Genomic DNA, 26224 nt, shown 5'->3' on the forward strand with positions numbered 1-26224 from the left:
TTATCTCCTGAAACATGTTTCATAATTTTAGAAGAATATCCATTTAGAAGCATCTTGTATTTGCTATATAGATCTAATATATGACATTACCATTGTGTGATTGAAGCCCACTGTTCATAACTAATTCTATTATTTCAACCTCTACCTATTAACAGTTAACAACGTAAATTGTTTCATGTCGATTATATTCTTATTTCTAGCTGGGATATATAGGGACAGGAAAATCGGAGAGAAAACACCCTATGAAAAAGTTTTCTCGAACAATATTGCAAAGAAATTTAACAGGGTTACATGCATCTAACATGCCTGTACTTTGGAAGCTGGCATTTCTCTAACATATACCTGTTGAAATACAGACTAGAGTTGTTTAACTGTGGAATAACGTAATTCCTATGCATGATAAAAACATTGTGCGGATAACCTACCGGTATCTTGAGATATGTCTTTTTGCGAAATGAAAACATCCCACATGAGATCTATCCAAAGACGTCAGACACTTCATGTATGGTTTCTGTACTGTATGTCTTCATCATGCATATGAGAAAGCCGAAAAGGCTATGAACACGGACTAAGACAAGAATGAAGTGCTTAACTACAAGACAGAGCTACCGTTACTATCCAAAGATCCACTGAAGTCCAGTGAAGCCACCGCGCATTGAAGGCCAATTAACGCTTGGATGACCACTTAATTGCGACCGAGCTCTTCATCTCAGCGAGCTAGGGGTTGGTTCTTCTAGACAATAACCGACACTGCATAACATTAATAATGAAACAACACAAACAACATATTAAGTGCATATGGACGCAGTTATCGCACAAGTTTTATTTCAAACCATCTTCAATCATTTACAAACAAACAATATAAATAAATAATTAAATAAATAAATTATAAATACGAGGAGACCCTCTCCTCACTAAACCTCTATATCATCTCTCCCTTTTATATATAAAAAAAGGAATCACCGGGATATTACATCCCAAACAGCTCTTCCGAGCTCATCTGTCCCTTACCTAGGGAATCACCGGGATATCACACCCCAAACAGCTCTTCCGAGCCCATCTTTCACTTACATAGGGAATCACCGGGATATCACATCCCAAACAGCTCTTCCGAGCTCATCTTTCCCTTACATAGGGAATCACTGGGATGTCACATCCCAAACAGCTCTTCCGAGCTCATCTTTCCATTATCTAGGGAATCACCGGGATATCACATCCCAAACAGCTCTTCCGAGCTCATCTTTCCCTCACATAGGGATTTAACAAAATACCACGACCCAAGCACTCATTTCTCTCGTACGTAGGGAATCACCAAGAGAGCACCTCTCAACGACTCTCCGAACTCATCTCTTCACTACACATGTGCAAACTACCTCCCAAACAGATCATAAATATCAATCCTTAAATCAATATATTGATAAACATAAATCGCACCCCCAAACATGCCCCATGTACACTGTACTCCTACACACTAACACAACAAACACTGTACTTATTTTGAAAAACAAAACATTGAAAAAATAAAAATAGCCACTGCAGCAAAAACCAATGCAGCTATAAAACCAAAAGAATCACAGGTACTTATCAAATTAAAGCAACAAAACCATAAACAAAAATTGAAAAAGAAAAATAAAAATTTACGTGTCAACTAGTCTGCGCTTACTGGTCGAATGAACAACTATCGTAACTTACCCACAATTATTACCAATATCACAACTAACACAATATATACAGTGTCTCCCCCCCCCCCCCCCCCCCCCCCCCCAGGAGAAAAAAATTCCATTCTTATTCACTTCGCTCAACCGAATAGAATTATATTTCTTTCGTTAGCAGAAAATAAGACACGGTAAGATACACTCATCAGACCTATATTTTATCAAATACATGTAGATGTGGAATTTTGGACTCATCTTCAATTATGCAAACTACTCAAAACTCACTTGAGCAAACATGACTGTGAATTATCAGTTGGGGTTATTCATTAACCATTTTGTAAAGACATATCTTTGTGATGAGATAACAAGTCTGCAATTGTGTGACCTCAGCAGGAATAATATAGTCTAGTCAGTAAACCAGAGGCAAATGCTATCAACACCTGATTATCAACTCTTATACAATATTTATAGCAAAAGAAGGACTGTATTAAAACTACAGAAATGTTGAGTGCAGTTTATAGATAAACTATAACAATACGTGAAACCATGAAAAATATAAGTATGACACGGGGAATGCAGAATGTATTACTTGGTCATTTATCTAGGGATCAGTTTCAAACACTTTACTTGATAAAGTCGAGATGGGTGATACACGTAAAATGCTGCGGATAAAACATATAAAATAACACAGTGGTAATTTTAGAGAAGCAAATCATGTTTTTAATGATTACTTTAAATTTCTAGAATCAGCTTGATGACAAATATAGGGGAATCAGCGGCTGCCAAATCCTATAGAATAGTTTACAACATTCTCTAAAACCTGCATGTGCAATAAACGCACACTGTGCTTTAGTCAATTATTATTTTTTTCGATCTGATTCAAGGTAAGGTATTCACTTCTTGTGTACAGGAGGACGTGAATGGAAGAGCAAAACATAACTCTAACAACACGACATGCAATCATGTATGCACCACGTTTAACAACAATCGAATGGCTTCGTTTGAAAACCCATATTAAAATTTCACCTCGAATAACTTGCTGATAGCTGCATTAACCAACTTTACTTACCTTGTTGACTTAAAAGCATATACCTGAAAATGAAGTTGTAAGGTCGAAATCTTCACGAGATATAACTGCTGGATAACTGCAAAAAGGCTTGACCTACAAAGTGCTTGTCAACGTTATCAAGTCAAAGACAATGGCAAAATTTAGATAAGTATATATGGAAAGATAAATAAGTAGGAGCATAGACATATTAAGGATATACAGTACATGTACATATGTGCGGCATTCCCCTTCTCTACAGTGTCTGACGTAAGGTTACTGTTGCATTGTGAATTTATTTCTATATAAGCTTGGCACTAACTTTAAACTGTCATTTGATTCGGATAATACCGGGGTATTCTTGTTAATGTTAATCATAGCGGTATTAACTGCAAACCCTTTAATTGTAATTCTCGTTAAATCTGTTTTTAATAGAAAAGTCAAGCTGCTGTTGGTGAACAAAAAATTCATCATTATTCCCTTAGATTGAATGTTCAGGTAAAATTTGCAAGAAAAAAACACTTCGTATTTATATTATAAAACCATTTGCAAAATTTTGTTTTTGCCTTTTTTTGCATTAAGTATGTATTTCATTTTCAACAAGTAAAACATTACATTGAAGAAGAATCATTGTTTTTACCGATTTAAGATAGGACTTAGGGAAGTTAAAATGGTTGTTAACGTTGTATAAAATGTTTTTCTAATAACAAACAGAAAGCCATTATTTTGGAATACAGGTATTTTTATTCCCTCTGATGAAAATAAAAGTTATTTGAAAAACTAGTACTTGCAAGATATCAGCCTAACGCTTTCTGGTCCATTATAACAAAAGTTGGTGGAAGTATATTTCAATCTGAAAATAAAATCCAAGAAGAAAGGCCACAATTGGCCAAAAAAATGCGTTGGAAGGATCATTTAAGCTTGAATTTTAATGAAACGAGATTTCTAAATTTATTTTTGCTGGAAACAACATGCCGCCAAGCAACATGTGCAATAATCATTATAGGTTTAAGCAATTCAAACATACATGTACCATACGTACATAAAGGCAAAACCGCTTGTAAATTTTATACATAGTACTTCTACTTTTATACATAGTACAATGTAGAATAATTTAAATGCGTTAATATTGACATTTGTAATTTGGTAAAAGATACATGTAATACAAAGTGAAGAAATGAATGTTGCAATCGCTGTTTCATTCACAATAAAACCTTTTGTTGATTTTTTAACTATAAAAACTAAAATATTTTCTTACATCTACAGTATCTATAATTGTGTACGATGTACTGTAGAAGCTATTAGCATATGGCACAACCCACCTAGATAGCTGTGTCCCGTAATCCTCTGCCCGTCAGCAATCTACGAATAGCTGAATATAAAAACTTCGCAGAAATAACTATCATTAAATTTCCAGTGTAAAACCAAATTTGGATAAAAGTTTTACAAGGACAATATCTTACCCTTAAGTCTCTTATGAGGTCAATTATGAATAAAATATTTAATCAAAATGGCTGTTGAAATCCTCATATTGCGTCGCTTCTTTACGACTTACATCTTCCATTTTGGCATCTTGATTTATTAGCATTATGCTGGAAAGAATTCCTTCAGTGACCCTCTAACAGTCCAGTCATCAGCAGACGACCGGGTGTCTTTCACGGTTTTGTAAACCCTCAGGAACAGCTCGTCAAAAGGCAGTCTGGCGGTGAAGTACGTCATGGGATTACCAACATTGGCTTGTATAGCGGGCGGCCTGAAAAAAATATCCATTAAATGTTTAAGATCACCATTTTTATTTAAAATACTGTTCAACATTTTGGTACACATAAGTAATAAAATGACTCTTCTGTCACAACTTTATAATAAAATTTTATCAAATGCGTGAAATATGCCCATGGACAAAAGAGTTATTTTATTGGAACATGCAACTCTCCTTCTTGTGTATCTTTCTCTTTGAAAATTGGTTTGTAAAATTTAAGAGAACCTAATCATAAACTACAATTATTATTTGGTAAATGTAATTTTCTGAATAAGACATGTGCCTCTCTAAAAACTTTGGTATGCTAATATAAACATCTCTGTTCGTTCCTTATATTTGCGAATAACCATTGGCAAAGTGCCCATCGTCAAAATTTAAAATAATATGCTATTATAAAGATTATGCAAATATTTGTTGCATGGAAAAATATTATTTGGTTTGAGGCATCGTAACTTAGTATGTTAATGAGTTATATGTGGGGGGGTAGCCGGATTTACCTGTTTTATGCAGTCTAATGAATCAGAGCATCTTGTTTCAGCATTTATATTACATAAACGATTTTTTTCTAATGAAACTTGTCTTGTGATGTAAAAAAGAGTTATATGTTAAATAATTGTGGTGTGGCACAAGTAAATGAGCAAGTAATTATTGTTTTTTTAATCCTAGAGAAGAGAGGGAGGGGTGGTATATTACGGTATTTTATCCATCACTGATTTCACTTAACTGTATAAAAGTCTTGTTACTAGAAAAACTTGTTTCATCTGCTATTATGATAATTAAATAACTTTGAATATCTGAAGCAAATTTTACATTTATCCTAAGAAATAAGAATGAAAGTAAGCTATACTTACTGTATTTGGATTCTATTTCCTTTTTTATTTTTGATGATAGCATGCATTACATATATGAAAATGACTTTTCTTTTTTTTGGTTGTAATTGAAAATATTTTACTGACTCTAACCCCTAACTGACTCTAACCTCCTTTCATAGACCTACATTTTATTTTGGGTTGTTCTTTAGTACAAAAGTTTCACTGTATCTGCCTAGCCATCCTATGTAAGCATGTAGCAGCTACCTCATGGCAGGAATAAACATGGCCGCCTGCTAGCATATGGATTGAAAATGTCCCTATTTAGTTTGAGTACATATCGAGCCCAACCCTCAGACAAGCTGATTTTCACATATATCTCACCTTATATTCATGTCTTTTCAACCGTGATTAATTAGCTTGTCTGAGGCAGGGGCTCATATAAAAAATGAACATCTTTTATCCTCAAGTCACTGTAAGATTCTTCTTTCAATTAGCACTACATGTATAAATAAAGCAATCAAAATATTGATCACAACCAATGATTGGCCACATGTTGCTTTACTTTTTTACATTGGCACCTTCTGTACCGAATTGCAAAATTTCACAGCTGTTACCTTACTATAACTAAAGATTTGTAGCATTGCAATTCAGACCCCCCCTAGAACACACATTTTCATGAATATTTGACAAGGTCATTTTGACATTAATTTTTTATATTTCAAATTCAATAAAAATATTTTTCAAGTGGATCATAAAAGTGTAAGACCCCAACTTTAATTTGGCATCAATTTTTCCCATTCATTCACAATTTATTTTTCATGTACAAAAGTGGGCACTCATCCTTATCAGACTAAGATGACCGGTATGTTGGGCAAAAAACAACCGCATTCATTAATTTCCCAAATTTGCATATATATATATATATATATATATATATATATATATATATATATATATATATATATATATATATATATGGTACAAACTGAAGGTGATGCTAAAATTTGCAAAAAGAATATATATCTTTCCTACTGATCTTTGAGATGGACGTCCACATTTCGAATAAATCGAAGAAGTTCACATATGGTAGACCTGTAGCCATTTTTCCTTGGTTTTGCAACTCCGTTATAAACAGCTTGATCGAGCATGTCCTTCTGAAAAACGTCGTTATAAAACTCGCTATATTTATCTCGTTAGTACAGTACACAGATTTTAAAACACAAATCCATATCCCCTCGTATTGTGGTGGTAAAAATAAATCGTTCCTGAAGAGACGAACCGATAAAATTTTATTTTCTATACATTATTATTTATGACTATATTTATGTTCTACATATTAGATATGTACCGATCTCTGCATAACAAAAGGTCAAAATCACACTGCAATTGTTCTTTAAAAATTATTTAATCGAAAAAAATGTTATTAGAAAGTTGAAATTTGCCTTTGAGTAATATTCCAGATGTTCTGTGCATACTATAACGTACATGCGCTGTAGGCAATTTGCATCCTCAATTAATCAAAGATGGGAGATGAAATGAACGGTGATTTATTATGTGACAGAAACAATTTGTACAATGATGTAGGGGAAAGGGATGCCGTATACAAATATGCCTTAATTTTGACAACAGATCTGATTTCATTTCATCATAATGCCCAGTGCATGATGAAAAATTATACACAATTTTAAAGTACGATGCAAATGGAATTTGTGTCATTTTATTCAGTTTTTGGAAGGCAATGATATTGGTACTAGGAAAAAGGGTCGCCTCCATAAACTTTTATCCTCCCCCTCTCTTCCACCACTCTGAATTTCCTTATGTAGTCTTTATATTCAAGATAAGATAAGATAAGATAAGAGTTTATTCAGCCATTAATATATAAATATAAAATTCATATAAAACGGAAATTGGACTGCTATTCAGGTTACAAATTATAAATAAATAAATTATAAATTTCCATTTTTGTTGTTAAAATGAAACACAGCAGATGGGTAAAAACTCTTTAAAAACCTTTTAGATCCCTTAAAAGTTAAAAGTCTGCAGTTGCTCGGTAAAAATTTAAAAAGCCCATGTGCGGGGTGGGTATAGTCAGACATGATTTTCTCTGTTTTTGTTACTGATCTGTTAGTATAGATGGCACCTAGAGAGGGGAGTTCCAGACCGATGATTTTGCCGCACGTTGATGTGACCATAACTAGACGCTTGCGCTCTTCTACAGTGGCCCGCCCATACCATACTATGATTGCAAATGTTAATATACTTTCTATAACACATTTGTAAAAGTTAGCTAAAATCATTTCATTTGAAGTAAAATCCTTCAACTTTCTTAAAAAATATACCCTTTGCCTCGCTTTTTTTTAACTGTTTGTCTATGTGGTCCTTCCATATGTAAGTGAGCTATTGAATTCTACCTCCAGTAGTCTAAAATTGGCTACTTGCTTTACTGCAGTGCCACTGATATGAATGGGTTCTTTCACATTTCTATTCTTTCTGAAGTCAACAATCATTTCCTTAGTCTTCCCTACATTCAGTAACAAATCGTTGTCTTTACACCATTGTACAACTGAGTTGACATCGTTTCTATACCAGGTCTCATCATTATCACTTATTAAGCCAATTAAAGTGGTGTCGTCGGCAAACTTCAAGATGCAATTACTCAATGTACGCCAGTAACCCAATGATATAATACACATTTTAATACACAAAAAAGCAAAATTGATGATAAACATCCAACAGGACCTACCCAGTGCGGTACTGTGTTAAACACGGATACCGTCAACCTGTCCAGTGTCAACGTTACGGAATGTGGCTGCTGTTTCCAACTGAAATAAATCGAAAATTAAATATCACAATAAAAGTCGGTTGTTCTTATAGTTCACGTAATATAGTATTATTAAACTGCTCGCATTAACTATACTGCTGATATTGCATTCTCTTTTTTCTTCAATGCATGTATGTCTACCTAAAAGATTAATCGCAGAAGACTACCAAATGTTTTTTCAATAGAGCCATCTTTTAAAAAAGCTATGAGACAATTTAAGAAACCTTTATATTAAAGTCCATGGATAAAACATAACACAATCTGGAAAGTAAAGGACATAAGATATATGTAACAGAAAGTAAAATACTGCTGACGTTGCATTTCCACATCCTGACGTCTCAACTTATTTTTTCATTTAACGTGTAAAAATTAGGAATATCTCTCTGCTTTAAGTGTACCTTTCTTTCACTTCTTTCTCGTCCCCCAACGCACCAAGAAAACAATACCTCATATCCACATTCCAAAAGAACGGGTGCCTGTTAATAAGAGGTATATCCTTATTTACTGTACACTTACATGTGTAACCTCCTGCACCTTAATTTTTATTAGCGCATTTACACATTTTATAAATATATACTTGACAGTATGTGTTTAGTACTTTCATAAGTATGATGTGATTTTTTTTCTTCAGTCAACAGCTAATATTGAGATAGGTTTTACCTCCAATATTTCGATGTCTCAGTATTAGCTGTTGACTGAATAAAAAAATCAAATCATTCTTATAACTTAACACAGCTGATGAAATTCTTCTCTGAATTAGTACTTTCATGTTTTCGGACAACATTACACACATCTAACCAACAATGGAAAGTGCGTGCCTTTAATTTCGTAGTGCGTAAGTAGCTTTAGTTGCTTCAAATTTAGTTTTTGCCAACGAAATCTTTTTAAGAAGGGGAAAGAGGAAACATAAAGATAACTTACGCCAGTGCTTCCTCAATGGTCGGCCTCAGCTCAGGGTCTGGCTGCAGCATCCAGGCCACTAAATGTTTTCCAACGATGTCGTCCAAGGCTGAAAGGTCATGTTTTCCATCTTGCACGTTCTTGTTACACAGAAACACGTCGGCCTCGCCACTGGGCATAAATGGGTGTATGCCACCTGTTAGTGTGTAGTAGACTAACATCCCGGCCACCTGCAAGGGCAACAGAATAATAAACGCTTTTTTTAATCAAAACTTAACGCACATACATTATACCTAAGTTATATATAATCATTGATGTACGGCTCGACAAAGCTATACCCCGGTACAAAATAGTGATATTAATCACATACATGTATTTCCGATTACGTATTTATCAAAAGGAAATTAAAAAATATCATGCTGATGACTCTTTATAAATCTTCGTCAATAATACACGTGTACGCGTGTCCATGACATCATCATTGAGTTTTTGACAAGTTTATGTAGTTAACTGTAATTTTACCTGAATATCGGCATTTTTCTTGTATTTGGTTTTCCCAGTGGCGCTATCCAATATCTCCTTTGCCACCCAATGGTATGTTCCTGAAGATGCACCAGATATATAACAACGACAGTAAGGGAATAATGAATTAAATACATGTTCCATCAAAGCCTTTTAAAAAGCTTTAAATTGGCAATGAGTAATATAAAACTAAATATAAATATAATATAAATTGGAGCTTTTTATAGTACCTCTACTATATCCTTGTAAATAACCATGTGGCCAAAATTTTAATATCATTAGGCAGACAGACAGATGGATAGATATACAAATGAGCGTAGAGAAATTGTAATATACCTTTAGCAGTAGTGTAGAAAGTACTCTGGTTATCCGGGAGGACCACACTAATGCCAAAATCTGATAACTTTGCTCGATTGCTGATATCTATAAGAACGTTGTGGGGCTGGAATTGGTGGGTATTATTTAATGTACTACATTTGTATAATCCATTATTATAAGACGGATTTATACTTTTCTGCATACTAACCATCAGTCACTAACATAAAAAATTTCGCACACAAGTTTCATTTTCAAGTAAAGAATGAGTGTCAACGTTTTAAGAATAATATTTGGTAAAGGCCAAAATGATATTATTGCGATGAACTGTTGACAGGAGCAAAAATAAATACCCCCAGCATACCAAAATTCACTGACTGCTGAATGAGGGTGTCTACCTTGATATCCATATGAATCACGTTGTGCCCAGTGTGTAGGGTTCTGAGGCTCTCTAAGATATGCCCTACGAGATCTCGGGAGATGCTGCCCTGGTTTTGTTTGTACTCATCTGTAGATATAAATTCATTGAGAGTAAACTCCCCGAGCTCAAGAATCAAGTACAGAAACTCGTCATCCATGGCAATATCAAGATACCGGATGATATTTGGGGAATCCAATGTAGTTAACAAGCCTTTCTCGTTCTTAAAGTACTGTGACATGGACCTTGGGAATCTTTTTACGGCGACCTCTCTGCCATCATGCCGAATACCCAGAAGCACCTCAGTTTTGTTGCCGCTGAAGAAAATATAGTAATCTAATTTGAGTAATCTGAAACTTTAACTACGATCAATAACTCTTGCCCCGGTTAAAAGAATAAATGAAAAACGTGTGGCAGAAATTTGACCTTGACTATTTATACTAGTAAGTCAGTAATAAAATTACTATGACAGACAACATTAGCTATGACAAACTAAAGCACACAACACACAAACTTTAGCTAAGTATTTCATTGCAATTTCATTAATTGTTCATGATCAAGTCAATGGGAAAGCGTCTATAAACATAACAAAAACTATTTACAAAAAAACACCACTAGAACCTGCCCTCAGTGTCAGGGTCACTGTGAAGCTACATGTACCTTGCTAACTATTCAAACGTTTTAATGGAACAGCTTAACAGTTTTCCTGATATGGGTTATATACGAAATCAAGATCGAGCTGGCAAAACTGAATCTAGAACCTAGGGTACCAGAACCCGATTTGGAGAATGACAGTTTTTAAATTGATCCCATAATCAAACTGAAAAATTATATAAAACTGAATAAATAAAGCACACCTCACTATACTTACGATCCAATTTTAAACCTGTCGATCTTTGTGCTGAAACATACGTTGTTCACTTCCTTCAAGTTCCCGTCGCTGACCTGCAGAAGTTCTTCAAATAAAGACCTCCATCTGGCACTGACAGGTGTCCAGTTTGCTGAATACTTTAGGGCAATCTGTTCCTTCAGATAGATTACATTACTGGACGTTACTATAGAATCACAGAGCAGTCCATCATCGGCTAAATCGTTTTGACCAATTTGTAGGATCTGGCGTGAAACAGGAATGTCTGCGTCTGCCTCTATTTGTTTTTTTCAAAAACGCCACATTGTTATTTGGTGAAACTTGATAGTCTATCAAAGTACCGGTAGGGAGCAGCACTGGTACTCTCCAGGGCTGACTGGTAAGAATGATGACCATTTTCCTTTCCATTTTGGAGGTCAGGTATTCGGCAAACATCTTATCGTCACTAAGAACGTTACCATTGAAACTAAGGTGTTGTTCAAATAGATGAATGTCGGTATCCACCGCCAGAATCTGCTTAAGTGTGCCGACGACCTTGCTTGCAAACAAAGAGTATTTATAGATTTGACCGCCACGTGTTACATAAACCTTTACTGACCAGTCAAGAGTCACAACCGACCCTTCTTGGAGACCATAATCCTTCAACTTTTTGTCGCTTCCGAGTTGTGTCCCTTCGTAAATGAAAATAACTGCCCTCACAAAATTCTTAGCCAGTGCGTCCACTGTATCCGTTGGAAATACTTTAGCCGATTTTTGGGTGTTCTGTCCTATAATCTTAAACACCACTTGGAATGAAACAGACACCTTGATTTTATGTAGACGATACAGAGGAGTCTTCTTGTCGGATTCGACCAATGTCCGGAGTGTATCTCTTCCTTTGCGCTGGGCTTTGATTAGAATCATATCCTTATGTGCTGCTTGTAATTTAAGATAAATCATATTCACTAAATCTTCGACGGTAAGTAGGGGATTCCAAAACTGTTCTTCGTGGCTGTCATCGGCAAATTGAACAAGAATTTTATGCAAGCCATACGTGACCGTGAACACGCTGTCTGTTCCAAAGTAAATGCCATAATCCATGAAAGTTCTGTCTTCGTCAAGACTGTCCGACTCACTCGGGATAAGACCATGATATACATTCAAGTAACAAAGGGGCAAATTTACGATGTTATTGACTTTGGTCTTTATAACTCGTACTTTATCCGTGCCCTTTACGGACATGCGCACACTCTGTCCGTCTGGCAGATGAACAGATATAACATAAACTGGTTCTGATTGAACACATGCAACCATGAGTGTGGCTTCGGCATCGCATTTGCATACGCACCTCTGAAAGGAAAATAAGCATTCAGTATTATATGTATGATATGCATTGATTGATGAATACAAATTCTCCAACGGTAAGAAACGGGTCGCAGGATTTTTCTGCAGGGCTGTCATCGGCAAATTGAACGAGAACACTATGTGAGGCATAGGTGACCGTGAACACTTGGTCTGTTCCGAAGCAACTGCCACAGTCCGTGAAAGTTATGTCTTCGTCAAGACTATCCGAAGCCCCCGGGGTAAGACCTCGATAAACATTCTCGTTCAAGTTTACTGACTTTGGTCGTTATAACTCGGACTTTATCCACAGGTAACTTTCGTCCATCTGGCAGATGAATAGATAAAAGAAGACCAGGTCTACGTTTCAGTTTTTGCAACCGTGGTTGTGACTTCGGAATCTGATTTGCATACGCACCTCTGAATTATATACAGACTTGACATTTAATTTGGAATATTTCAGTTTCGAAGGTATGCCTAGGTAAAAATTCGTTCTTTTTTCAAAAAAACTCCGATCTCATATAAGATTTGTGAATGGAGAAGTGTGTAGTCAGGTGTGTCGCTACCAATTAACTGACTTCCATGTCTGTTGCGCTGCTACATTATGTAATATGCGGTGATTTGGATAGTGTACCTTTGGGCTGGTCAATGCTTGGCTCAGGCAAATCTTGGTTCTGTCAAAAAAGTATCCGTATGTCGGCAACTATTACATAGAAAAATTTGAAATTTTGCATGCAAGCGGTCAGTTTTGCAGTTCGTAAAATGAGCTAAGTAGTGCTTTACAAGTTTGTTAATTTGTGGCAGAATGGCGCGAAAAAGACAGACATTACCAGACAGATTACAGCGCCAAACGGAACGGTCCGCACAGTATTATAGAGTAATGCCCTGACTAATGTAACTTCACAGAGGTCACACCCAATGCATCGAAATCTTATCTCCAGGGTACAGGACGCACTATCTTTCGGGATACGCTGCTGCAACTAAACAAAAGCCACCCAGTCCGTTCAGAACGAGGGGTAAATTGCCACCAAAATGCGTTTTTCAAGGCCCTTAACGAACACCAAACTGGTTTTAGCAGGTTAGAATACCAGACGACCTCCGAGGTACCCACCGTAAACAACAAAACATCGTCGTCTGTTTCTCTAATGAATTGGGGGCCATGACCGTTTCTGGGTAGAACACTGAAACCGCGTGGCTTTCTTTATTGAGGTCAGGTTTCACCTGTACCGCCCAGCTAGTCAAAACAGTTTACAGACATCCAGAAGAGGCCTACGACGAAGCATGTGCCGCGTCTAAAGTGACATGGGTCATTGACAGCGTCAGTATTTGGAGTGGATACCACATTGGTGCCAAAACACCAATGGTAGTCATTGACGAAAACCTGAACCAGATCAAATAAAGGAATAATCTGGGAACCACTTGACTATCATTTGATAGGGGGGACCTTAGGAACAATTTTAGGTTGCACGGTCAGATAACCGCTTCACACAGAGCACTTTTAATAGCAGATAACTTATAGAACCAAGGGAATGAGCAGCTACCCTGGTCATCAAAATCGCCACATTTGAACCGCATAGACAATATGTGGGTAAGCCATTACTAGCCAAATCAACTGCTTACATGCCCTACATCAAAACTGGACCAAATTGGACAATTTTGGACCGATGCCTGGAATAAAATTCCAGATTGAACTCTAAAAACCCAACCCAAGGAATGCCTTGCCGCTTGAGAGCCCTGGTTACAGACAGAAGAGGGCAGGCGTAACAGCGACCGTTACTGTGACTAGGCACTGACATGAGGGTCCTTTGTGTAGCGTATAACTCTTTTACAGACGTTAACTTGGAAAATATAGAGAACCAAAATATCTCTTTTAATGGATGTCGTATGACATAGAATAGGCAATGCATTTCTGTTTGCTTCACTGTCGAATTCAACCAATGAGCTGATGTCACCATGACATCAAAGAGATAATTTAAAGTTATTAAAACACGATTTTAATCCTTATTTTCATTTATCAGTCAGCAAAATAGGAAAAAACTGATGAAAAATGACTTGGAAAAAAATATTCCATATTAAATGTCAAGTCTGTATATACATGTATATATATCGTATTTTCTTGACTGATAATTGAAAATAAGCATTAAAATCGTGTTTCCGTAACTTTACATACATGTGATCTCGCCAGTGAAGCAAATACATTCCATATTCAAGTCATATGTCAACCTTTTAAGCGATATTTTGGACCTACCCACATATTATTTATGTGGTTCAATTATTTTGATGACCAATGCAGCTGCTTATTTGATTGGTTCAGTAATTTTCTACTATTAAATGTGCACACACACAGACTGGACATTTGACATTGTTGATATGCTTTAGTTGATGAAATATTTGGTCCAAATTGAAGAAAAATATTAGAATATTTACAGCATTTCAATATATTTCTTTCTTTGGATAGTTAATCTGCATTGCTTCACTTATTCATTTATTCATTTTACTCATTAACCATATACTTATGATATTCAATATAATTTGCACTTTTTGGCATCATTTTCATATCATTGATTTTTCTTTACAACAAAAATAACTGATGTAAGTATTTGAAAGTAGAATGTTTTTGTAATCTTAATTGGAAACCACGACTGCAGGTGAAGACAATAATGGATAGAAAAAAAAGCAATGAACAGAAAAAAATTACCGAGAAACAGTTTTCGCAACAATCAGAAAACCGATCTCTACATCCCTCTCGACCTTCCTCGCAGTCGTCGTATTCCCCGCAACAATAACATAGACAGCAACACACAAGCAGTCCCACAAAGAAGAAACATGTCAAGGAGATCTGCAGGGCAATGATTAAAATCACTTGTTCACGAGTGAGCTCCTCGGTGGTTGTGGGCGTGGTCTCTGTAACAGGCGTGGTCTCGGTGGTGTTATGTCTCTGGGAGGCCGATCCATTTCCGATAAAGAGCTTTGCTGACGTCGCAATTCTCATGTTATTGGTATCAGAGGATGTGACGTGGGGTGTTAAAACTAACAAAATGGCGGTCATACTGCACAAACCCCGGCACATATCCATCGGTTTAGATTAATCTGAAATTACGAAAACATAATACACTTCTGTAAATTTACCAAGTTTGCACTGTGCACTTCAAATGGATACCATTTTAATTTGTTTTGGGAGAGACGTTTCAATGCATCATATCTATCATACGTATTGTATCAACACAACAATACCAGTAAATTAACCATAAACAAAGGAATCAAGTCATGCCAGTCTTGGATTTCTGACAGCTGTACTGTCAATAAGGTCACTGTCAAGCTGTAACGGTGGTTGTTTTAATCGTTGCCCGACTTTGCATTTTTTTAAATTCCATTTTTCTTGAAATAACTGTTAAAAAAAAACATTATAGAATATACTTTTAAGTTTTAACGACTGATGAATTATATTCATATGAACCATATTTTTACAATGGTTAAATGTTTCATGTGAAAATGTCTTAATTAGGTTAATTAATTATACCTTTTACGAAGAAGTCATCTACAAAACAGTTAATTAAAAAAGCAATGCGCAAATAATTTCATGCTCTCAAAACATTTTTCATAATTTCAAAAGAATATGCATTAAAAAACTTCTTGTATACGTTTAACAGGCCTCTTAAATATGATTTTGTTGCTGTAACTGAAGCCCATCGTTCATAATTGAGTTCCAGTATCCACCATTTTATGTTTACCAAGATACTATTGTCATTTTTTATTCAATTGTTCATATTTTTGATATAAGTGATGAAGAACGACAACCCGAGCTTTCGAACGTTTATTCGCCGATTTTATCTTCATACAAATTCAAAATTATTTATACTCTGTTTCTCCGTACTGATCAAGCATTTACTTGTTTTCTTTTCATGTATTTGTGTGGTAACAAGGACTTTTCCATTCTCATGTTGCAAACCACCATGCAACAATTCCTTATTAGGTAATCTCTAAGAGACTTGTTTTCAATTTAGAATATTTGAAATATGATTTGAGCTACTCATGCTTAGGCCATGTCCATCCTTAGTTTGCATGTGTTTAACACGTGTCGGAAACGTGCAAATCTATAGAGAAATTCACCAATCAAATCGAACTTTATGTGACTTTGACATGTTCCATCTTTTCCTACTACAAAAACAATTTCTACACTCGTTGACTCTTAAAGAAGTTTATCTTACACTCAGTAACTCCCTATCTATATACTCGTTTGATTCCGTTATAATTATCATCTGCAATTAGTGAAAGTGTAAGTCATTATCTTTACTACCTTACTATGCGCATGTCGTGGTTCTGAAAATAATATATATATAAAAGGCAGATAAATCTATTGGCTCAGGCAAGGCTACGCATATTATAAACGACCAAAACTTGAAACGTTGGATACGGGTCAAGATGGCGGCACAACGTAAGCTGCTCGTAGCTCCTTGCTAATGTCAGTTTTGTGTCTGTCTGTGTAGACTTTGATTAAAATGCCAGGTGACAGGAAAAATCAACTCAATCAACAATCGACCAATACAAGAATCAGAAAAAAGCGTCTGCTGAAAAGCCATCAAAAAAGATAAAATGGAGTCACTCCGACGTGGCAGAAGAGAGCATGGAGGGGGCGGACCTTTACTCTCAACTACCCAGCATCCATGGTGACCTGGCCGGCATAAAAGAGGTATTCAGTTCTCTAGTCACTAAAGGTGAAATAACTGACATTGTAGCAACAATAACCGATCAAATGCTAGAAAAACAATATGAACTCATACAAAGTGAGATGAAATTAAGAATTGCCGAGGCCACGGGTAAAATTTTGGAGTAATGATTTTTGTTATATGATTATATAATGTATATTGTTAGGTCATAGTCATTGTAAAAAATGTACTTGAACCGCAATAAATAATAATAAATAATAAAAAATGCAAGACAAAATAGACTCACTATTGCTGGAAAATGAAAACATTAAAGAGAAACTGAATGAGAAAGAAAAAAATTAAAAGATCTGGAGGAAAGGGTCGTTCAAAATCATACTAGATCAACTGAAGCAATCAAACAAAGTAACTACAACGAGCAATACTCGAGAAAATTAAGTGTAATTAAGAGTCCTAAACTTCCCCCCTCACAATAAAGAAAATTTAAGAAGTGACTTCCCTGAATTTTTCAAGAAAGAAATCAACATTGAACTGGGCCCCCATGATATAACTGCAATTCATAGAATCCCAGGCAGAGAGGTACAACATCAACCAGTCATTGTAAAATTGAGAAATAATTACATAAAAAGATCAATTATGACCAAGAAAAAGGAAATAAAATCAAGTGTGAGGCTGTACGATGATATTACCCAAAGAAACCCCGTATGCACAAAAAATCCTTATCTTAAATGAAAAATTCTCCTTTACTTCATAAGAAAATTCTTAGCCGAGGAAACCCTTAAGTGGTATGCACAAAGTACCTTAAGAATTTCCTAAGCCAAGAATTTTCTCAAATAATAGGAATTTCCTCAACTCTGTAGGATTTCTCTTATGTGTTGAGCTATGTTTAGCCTGTACATTGACCAATAGAATTACCTGTTACAATAGCTCACACTGGGGAATTTCTGGGGATTCCTGAAGGAATCCTTTACTTGGATATGAGCAAGCACATTGGTGCGTATTAAACTTATACACTGTGTTGTATGTGCTTTAAACAAGGCAGATAAGAAAAAAGGGCCCAGTTGGAATTGTGAGGAGAAAGAGGTACTTGTTGAGGAAATTGTAAAGCAGTAACATATACTCAGGGGACGATTCTCTACTAAGATCACAGCACAAGCCAAAAAAGATGCATGGGCCAAAGCAATGAATGGTGTAAACCAGCACAATCCTGATATGAAGAGAGACATTGAAAGTGTCAAATAGAAGTGGGACAACCTCCTTTCAAGTGCAAAAAAGGACATCATCGATTACAAAAAGGAACTGAGGAAAACCGGTGAGTGAAATTTCAATGCTTTATTTGTCCACATTATAGCCTACATTTGCTAAAAGCCTATACTAGTAGGCCTATCATTTATTATTAGAAGAGTTGAGATATCAATCGTGTAGGCCAAGAAGTTGTAACTTCTTGTGTAGGCCTAGTATTCTTCATACTCTGACAGAAAAAGAGGCATGTCATCCAATCCCCAGACCCAACACTAATTATAATAATCGAGTACGTGACATAATTACATTTTAATCAAAAGGGTTTATCTCTATTGGCTGATACATGTGCACCCATCTCCCCTATCGGCGGTAATTCTGTAAAAAGGCCTCATAAAAAATATTAGTTTATCATCATTGACACCTACAAGAAGTGATTCAGTAGGGCGTATTTTTTGCTCATACAAAAACGCATTGAATTTAACCAACGATGCCCTACGGACCGTCATTACATAAACTAAAACATGGAACGTGCCATGAGCAAAGCTAGTAGTAACATAAATTGCAGTGAGAGGCACTCTTAGTACAGGGAGAGTCTGTTTTTGCGCATGAGGTGCACATTTGATGGGGGAAATTTACATTATAATTCTTTCATGTGAGCAGAAAAAGTAATGCGGCCGGGGATGATAAAGTAACATTTCATGGGCCCTAAAAAAGAAATCGACCCAGCATATACTTATTTCATGACTATGGCCATTTACATGTCATCGACTTACATATTTTAAGTGTTATCTGTGATGAAAAAGTGCGGCATGTTATTCATAACATTAATATTAATTTTAATTATTAAATTCACTATTGACCCCACGTATGCACATATTAAATACCTATGTTAATTGTATAAGCATTGATGCGTGAGATTACGTGTTATCAGGTGGTTTTCGGGGATTTCATAAGAAACATGTCATAAAAAGTGCCCATTCAAAAATTTTCACTTTAGATATCCCTTAACAGAACGACAAATTACAAATGTATTTGGTTGGAGACCCATGCAAATATTCGCTTTCATTTCAGGAGGTGGTCCACCACCACGTGAACTGCCTGCTCTCACAAAAAGAGAGAAGACTCACCATCATTGGGAGGACAAGAATTTGGAACAGACATTCTGAAACGGTCATGACCGGGAAAATTTGTCTGGACCGGTAAAAATTGGACTTGGTCGGTCCAAAGGACCGACAAGAGTTTTAAGAGCTGCAATTTTGAATTTACAGTCATCAATCGACATCTGTCACTAATAAAGTTATATAAAACCCAAAGCGTTCTTTCCCTTCCATTTCAAACCTACATTCACAAACAAAGTAAGCTACGCTAATCGCGCTGGTACATGTACCTGTAGTATCTGTCTCAAACGAATAGAGTGATTTTCGGTCCGACAAAAATCCATTCGGTCCGGCAAATTTTTCATTACTGCCGGTCCAAATGTCCGGGCATTCTGAAATGTTTTCAGCGAGTCTGGATTAGAAATAGAAATGGCTCCTGCAATACATAAGCCAGCAAATGCTGATGAGAAAGTTGAAAGCAGCTTCCTGATTCCAGCTGATTCTGATGAAAATATGTCATGGTATGGATATCAATATCGAAAAATTTTCCAAGAGTAATTGAAATACAACTTGTCATGGAAATGATGTTAATTATGATGAAATGAATTACAATCTACTCAATATGATGGCCAAGGGCTAACAGTTGTGACAAGTTAAAGCTGTTTATGGATCTCTTTTGATTTGACTGAAGTTTTCTACATTTAGTTTTAAAATTCCCACATAAGTCCTTCTCTCAAAATTGAACCACCACATTTGATACATTAATAATATACACATTAATAAGGTATTTACAAAACACGATACACATTTTGGCCTAAAAACAACTGATGAAAAATTTACTATAATTATGAAATGTCAAGAAAAAGAAACCATTATTGCACTAGCTCAGTTTCTCTCCTCCGCTTTTGCTAGGAGGGATCTACAAGACAGTGCTGCACTCATCGGCAATTGAGTAATGGTAGTAATAGTAATTTTTTTAAAATAGTAAATAAGTAAATATTCTTACTCATTGTGATTGTTTAATAACATATTCACAAAAATTGTATTCATATTGTCATTTTCATCCACACAAGTGGATGCATATGTTACAGTGAAATAAATTTTAAACATTTGATAATTACTTTATGTTTCAGGCATAGAACCTTCGGGTAATGAAAACCTGTAGTAAGGCACTAATTGCGTGACTTCTGTTAGTGGGTGGTTCAATATCATCTGCCAGAAGATCCGTAATGAAAAGTATCCCCGCTCTATCAAAACGAAATCGCTGGTAAATCTCATGATCTGGGTAAAAATCCAAAGGATTTTCGCGGTCCCGAAACATTCTTGGTCTTGCGACTGCCCTTTCCAGTTCATCCACTTCTTCACGATAAACAGCAATGAGAAATAATGTTGCTGCACAGCTTTGACTAGCACAAATGAATGCCACTGTTTTGTACAGAATGGGGTTAAAAGCATATTTTAATTTCTTTTCTACTAACTCTCGGGGTGTTGCAATTTTAATAAATAATAATTTTGAATTCGAGTACCTTAAGGAATTTAAAACAAACGACGATAATCTTTTAGCTCTTGATGAAAATATAGAAAAAATAGATTCACACTTATCAACATTTATGGCCCGAACATGGATACTCCAGATTTTTATGAACAGGTGCGAGATATAATAATAGACTTTAATAATGAAAATTTCTTGATCTGTGGTGACTTTAACCTTACCTTAAACCCTGATATAGACACAGAAAATTATGCAAATGTGAACAACCCTAGAGCTATAGGCAAAAACTACTTGAAGTTATGAATATAATTGACTATTTCAGACTTCTCTACCCTGACGAGAGGAGATTCACATGGAGAAGAAGGAATCCCAGAAGGCAGGCTAGACTAGATTTCTTTTTGATTGCGGATAACCTTCAAAATTCAGTTTCTAATATTTTCTTTAATGCATCATACCGATCTGATCATTCACCCGTAATTTTAGAATTAAAGCTTAATAAATTTATGACAATTACCCATTCCTCTTTCAAGAAAGAAACAAAGGGACAGGCAAGAATTAGAACTAGAAAGAGAAATTAATGTAATGGAAATGAATCACCCAAATGAGAATTCTTTGGACGAACTTGTGGCTAAAAGGGATGCGTTGAAAAATATCAGACGAGAAACTAAAAGGAGTCCTCGTCCGAGCAAAATGCAGATGGATTGAGGAAGGAGAGAAGCCTACGAAATATTTTTGTTCACTTGAATTCAGAAATTATGTCAATAAAACTATTCAGAATTTAGAACTAGACGGAACAACAATATTTGATCAAAAACCTTTACTTAATGAAGCAAAGTTCTTTTATAAACGCCTTTACATGTCAAAAGCTAATCAATTAGAAGAGGTAGACCTAGAATTAATTTTTGCAAATTTAGATGTCCCCAAATTAAGCGAGCCTGATAAGGAATATTTACAAACCGAAATTACCTCAAAGGAACTTTTGAGGGTGCTGCAAAAAATGAAAAATAACAAATTGCCTGGATCTGATGGCTTTACTGCAGAGTTTTATAATTTTTTTTGGAATGATTTACATAGTTTTATATTTAGAACAGTTAATGAAATTTTAATCAATGACAAAATGATGACGAGTCAAAATCTTGGGATTATAACCTGTATTCCAAAAGCCGATATAATCAGAAAATTTATAAAAAATTGGAGGCCTGCAACCCTTTTAAATGTTATTTACAAAATGATCTCGGGCTGTATAGCGGAAAGAATGAAACTCTGTCTTGATAAAATTATTTCTAATTCTCAGTCCGGGTTTATTGTCGGAAGATATATTGGGGAAAATACAAGATTAATTTATGATCTAATGCATATCGCAGAAAAGAAAAATATGCCTGCTTTACTCATTCTTATCGATTTTGAAAAGGCCTTTGATTCTGTAGATTGGGGCTTTATTGATAAAAGTTTTATACTTTTTTTAAATTTTGGGGAAACTATAAAAAGGTGGTTTCATATCCTTAATTACGATAGCAAGGTCTCTATTACATAAAACGGCCACTTGTCGGAGCCTTTCAAAATTTCGAGAGGCTGTTGTCAAGGGGACCCCTTGTCTCCCTATATCTTTCTCCTTTGTGCTGAGATTCTCGTAATCGTGATAAAGAATAATGGTCACTTTACACTTTGATAAACAAATTCCGAAGATAGAGGGTATGCTTCGGTATTGGAATAGAAGAATACTTACCCCTATTGGTGGAACTACTATCTTAAAACCCTTATCACCCCAATGCTGAACCATCTTTTCATTTCTCTTCCAAATCCAGATCCAGTATTCATCAAAAAAATTAACGTATATAACACTATTCTACAGAGCACCTTTGCTTTACAATCTATTTGGAATATTTTTGACTATGGAAATTATTATTTACATATACTCTTACGCAATTACAATAAAAGTTTTTGGAGAGATGTCATTATCTCCTGGAAATATTTAACTTACGGTATAGAAGATATGAATAGCAATATCGCTCTTGAACCTCTGTGGTATAATAGTAAAGTAACATCGGGCGGGGTATTAATATTTGATAAAGAATGGTACAATAAAGGTAAAAGAATAATTTGCGAATTTTTGGCCGGGGGGGGGGGGGGTGCAAATGTATTGTGTTAATTTTTAGAGAAAAAAACGTGTAAACCCAACAAAAAAGTTTTATTGCATTAGTTGGGGGTTTTGAGTGGAAGCCAATTTAACACAGATGAATAATATGTATGAGTGTACGCACATTAAATGTAACAGGACCTTCAATGATTAGGGCATGATAGTGGGAAACACCACAATCTGTGGTGCTCTGACTTTCATGTGATTTTTGTTTATCATAACTGTTATGGATTAAGTATAAATAGTACAGTTTAAAGTAAAGTTGGGTTTTAAATAGTGCTGTTTAAGATAAAGATTGATTGTTACAGTTTACCTATTACATTGTACAAAGATTGCAATTTATTATTATTATTATTACTATTATTATTATTATTGTCATTATTATTATTATTATATTTGTGTGAGGCTGTGATAAATGTAGTTAGAAATTATTTTAATGATATTCTATTGAAAACTCTATGAATTTTTTTTTAGGCTAGAATAGCATAATTGCATGGAACCAGGATTACTCCTTTACCGTCCCTTGACCCGCAGTTATCATAACAAAAGCACCCATCATTTCCAAATTCTGTGTGGCAATGAACACTACAACCTCTGCGATACTTCTAAGGGAAGAAAGAATATATTATTGAGCTGTGCTGTTGCTAATATTGATAGTTATTGATTATCAGTATATAGAAATTCAGTTTGTGAAATCATTTTAGGTTTTGACCATATGAAGTTATTTAAAAGTGTAAGGTATATGCAACTAAACAATAGATTGTTTTATTTTTACTGTGCAAGCTAAGTTTTTTTATATGTGGCTTATAGATAAAATCTACTTATCAAAATAAAATAAGTTTATTCAAATACAAATATGGATTTGTACCTGGTATCAGTGAAAGAAAATCTGCCAACTCTGAGAAAATTTATGAAATTATATTATTTGTGAAAATTGAAGTGGTCTACTTTATAAACGGGAATCGTGTTTTAGTTGGTTTAAAACATAGAAATGTGTACCAATCAAGTAAGGTAGCATTAAATTATCACCTACTGGGTAATTACTGTACAATATAATGTAAAATAATAATTATTGCATCATACATGTAACCCTGGTATATATATTTGCACAGTTTTAATAACTGATGGGTGTAACAATCTTGACATTCTGTAAGTGATAACATGTTTCAGACTAGTTGAAATGTTTCAGAGTAGTTGAAATGTAAAAAATAAAATAAAAGTAACAATGTGATTAAATATAAATTGTCTTTCAATTGTTATTTTTCATATTTTAATGAAAGGAATACCCTCATCAGTTGGCCTCATGTAATAAAAAAATTATATTTTCAAGAAAAATATTAAAATTTATTTATATTAGCACCATGGTAAGTGCCAAGAAAAATTATTTTCATTGTCCCCAATTCTTAGTGACCTATGTAAGTAATACTGTGTGGTGTAAAAAACTAAAACGAGGCAGAAGCGCTTGAGAAAGCACTTAGTCACAGCGAGGCTAATATACGGATATTGTAAGTTCAAGTTTTCAGGCTTACACGGTCGTGAATTGATTTGTGCCATTCACAGCTTAAGGCAAAGTTTTTCACATGCTTACATTGACAGAAAGCTGAATAAATTTGCCACAACTTACTAGTAATTAAAAGTTGTTCGGAGGCACTATAGATACAAAGATCAGAGTTAATGATAGCTTTCGTAAATTTTCGATTTCAAACTAATTTTAACACCAAATAGACTCCACATCAACTCGTGGTGTATCTCACATTATTGGAAATTTAATTCTCATTATGTCAATGTACATAATGTTACCCTGAGTACTTTCATATCCAAGATATTACACCGTTTCTGACACCCTATAAATCTCCAAAATTTTAGCTGATTCAGAAGTGTAAGACTTCCGGTTTGTCTAAAAGCCACCTAGCGACAGACCGGTGGCTTCCGGGCTGTATAGAACCATTGACGACTGGAACACCACAATTATCATGTCCAGTCAGATATACACAGTAAGAGCCTCAAGTTTATTTTCCACAATTAAGCAAGCACTCTGTTCAAGAGACCACAAATAATCTCACCCGAATCAACTTACGTTAAGTATGAAAAATGCAGTTATGACAGGGGAATACAGAAGGTACACCTGGTATACCTGGTTCATGAAGGGATTGGTTTAAAACACTTCTTTCATGAAGTCAATGGGGACGGTACATGTAGAATGCTGCGGATGGACGTATAAAATAACAGAACGGTGGTCATTTAGAGAAGCAAATCATTTTTTAACGATCACTTAAAATTCTGCCAACTCTGGGACATCGTATCATGCCCTTTAACTGAATTAATATGATGTTGGTTTGGTAAATGTGCTACTTACATGTATAATATCTTTTTGCATAGTGATTTGTAGGCAAATGATAGTACGTGGGAAGCGGGAATTTATAAAGGTAGGCCCACCTATTTTGCCATGTTTCTATACAGCTGATCTTGATACGTCATATTTACATTAGTGTTCACAGGACCGGAGCCAGCAAATTCAAAAGGGGGGGTTCTTTTTCTGAAAATGTGGATCTTTTACCTTGAAACTTGTGTGTACCTAGATAAAATTTTACCCAAAATGGACCTTTTTCCTGACAAAAGGGGCGGTTCTTTCGAACCCCCTGACCCCCCACCCCCACCCTCCCCCTGGCTACGGGCCTGGCCCCGTATGCACAAAACATCTTAAGTGTATTTTTTAAAGAATTTCCCTATGAATTCCCTTAAGTGATCATCCTTAACATAAGTGGTATGCACAAAGCATCTTAAGATGAGAATTTCCCCAAATATCTCCTTAACTTTAAGGTACCTCATTGGGTCTCTTAAGTGGAAATTTTGTCCTTAGATTCAGTGACAGTACAACACAGTGGCATTCATTTGTGCTAATCAAAGCTGTGCAGCACCATTATTTCTCTATCGCTCTTATTATTGCTGCTTATCGTGAAGAAGTGGATGAACTGGAATGGGCAGTCGCAAGACCAAGAATATTTCGGGACCGCAAAAATCCTTTGGATTTTTACCCAGATCATGAGATTTACCAGCGATTTCATTTTGATAGAGCGGGGATACTTTTCATTACGGATCTTCTGGCAGTTACATCTGTAATTTGTCGTTCTGTTCAGGGATATCTAAAGTGAACAAT

The 26224-nt window shown here is 35.4% G+C and overlaps 2 protein-coding genes across 4 annotated transcripts in view; both read right to left on the bottom strand.

Annotated features, from left to right (window-relative positions):
• LOC106151416 (uncharacterized) overlaps nucleotides 1–26224 on the bottom strand; it is a 101804-nt gene that overhangs the window by 24562 nt on the left and 51018 nt on the right. The window lies entirely within an intron of this gene.
• LOC106150894 (serine/threonine-protein kinase/endoribonuclease ire-1) overlaps nucleotides 3441–26224 on the bottom strand; it is a 37003-nt gene continuing 14219 nt past the window's right edge. The window contains exons 2-11 of one of the 3 annotated variants that reach the window (XM_087012813.1): nucleotides 15134–15525; nucleotides 11119–12444; nucleotides 10228–10564; nucleotides 9851–9956; nucleotides 9515–9594; nucleotides 9014–9222; nucleotides 8491–8568; nucleotides 8015–8093; nucleotides 6304–6425; nucleotides 3441–4453 (exon numbers count right to left, since the gene is read on the bottom strand). In XM_087012813.1, coding sequence (XP_086868939.1) covers nucleotides 4288–4453; nucleotides 6304–6425; nucleotides 8015–8093; nucleotides 8491–8568; nucleotides 9014–9222; nucleotides 9515–9594; nucleotides 9851–9956; nucleotides 10228–10488 — 1101 coding nt within the window. In that variant the 5' untranslated portion in view covers nucleotides 10489–10564; nucleotides 11119–12444; nucleotides 15134–15525 and the 3' untranslated portion in view covers nucleotides 3441–4287. Of the gene's footprint in view, nucleotides 4454–6303; nucleotides 6426–8014; nucleotides 8094–8490; nucleotides 8569–9013; nucleotides 9223–9514; nucleotides 9595–9850; nucleotides 9957–10227; nucleotides 10565–11118; nucleotides 12445–15133; nucleotides 15526–26224 lie in introns of those variants that run through there. The other 2 variants (XM_087012814.1, XM_087012812.1) reach the window with 2 other exon arrangements.

Source organism: Lingula anatina, chromosome 5, assembly GCF_051362555.1.
Source record: "Lingula anatina isolate TDL-2025a chromosome 5, LinAna3.0, whole genome shotgun sequence".
Classification (NCBI taxonomy): Eukaryota; Metazoa; Brachiopoda; class Lingulata; order Lingulida; family Lingulidae; genus Lingula; species Lingula anatina.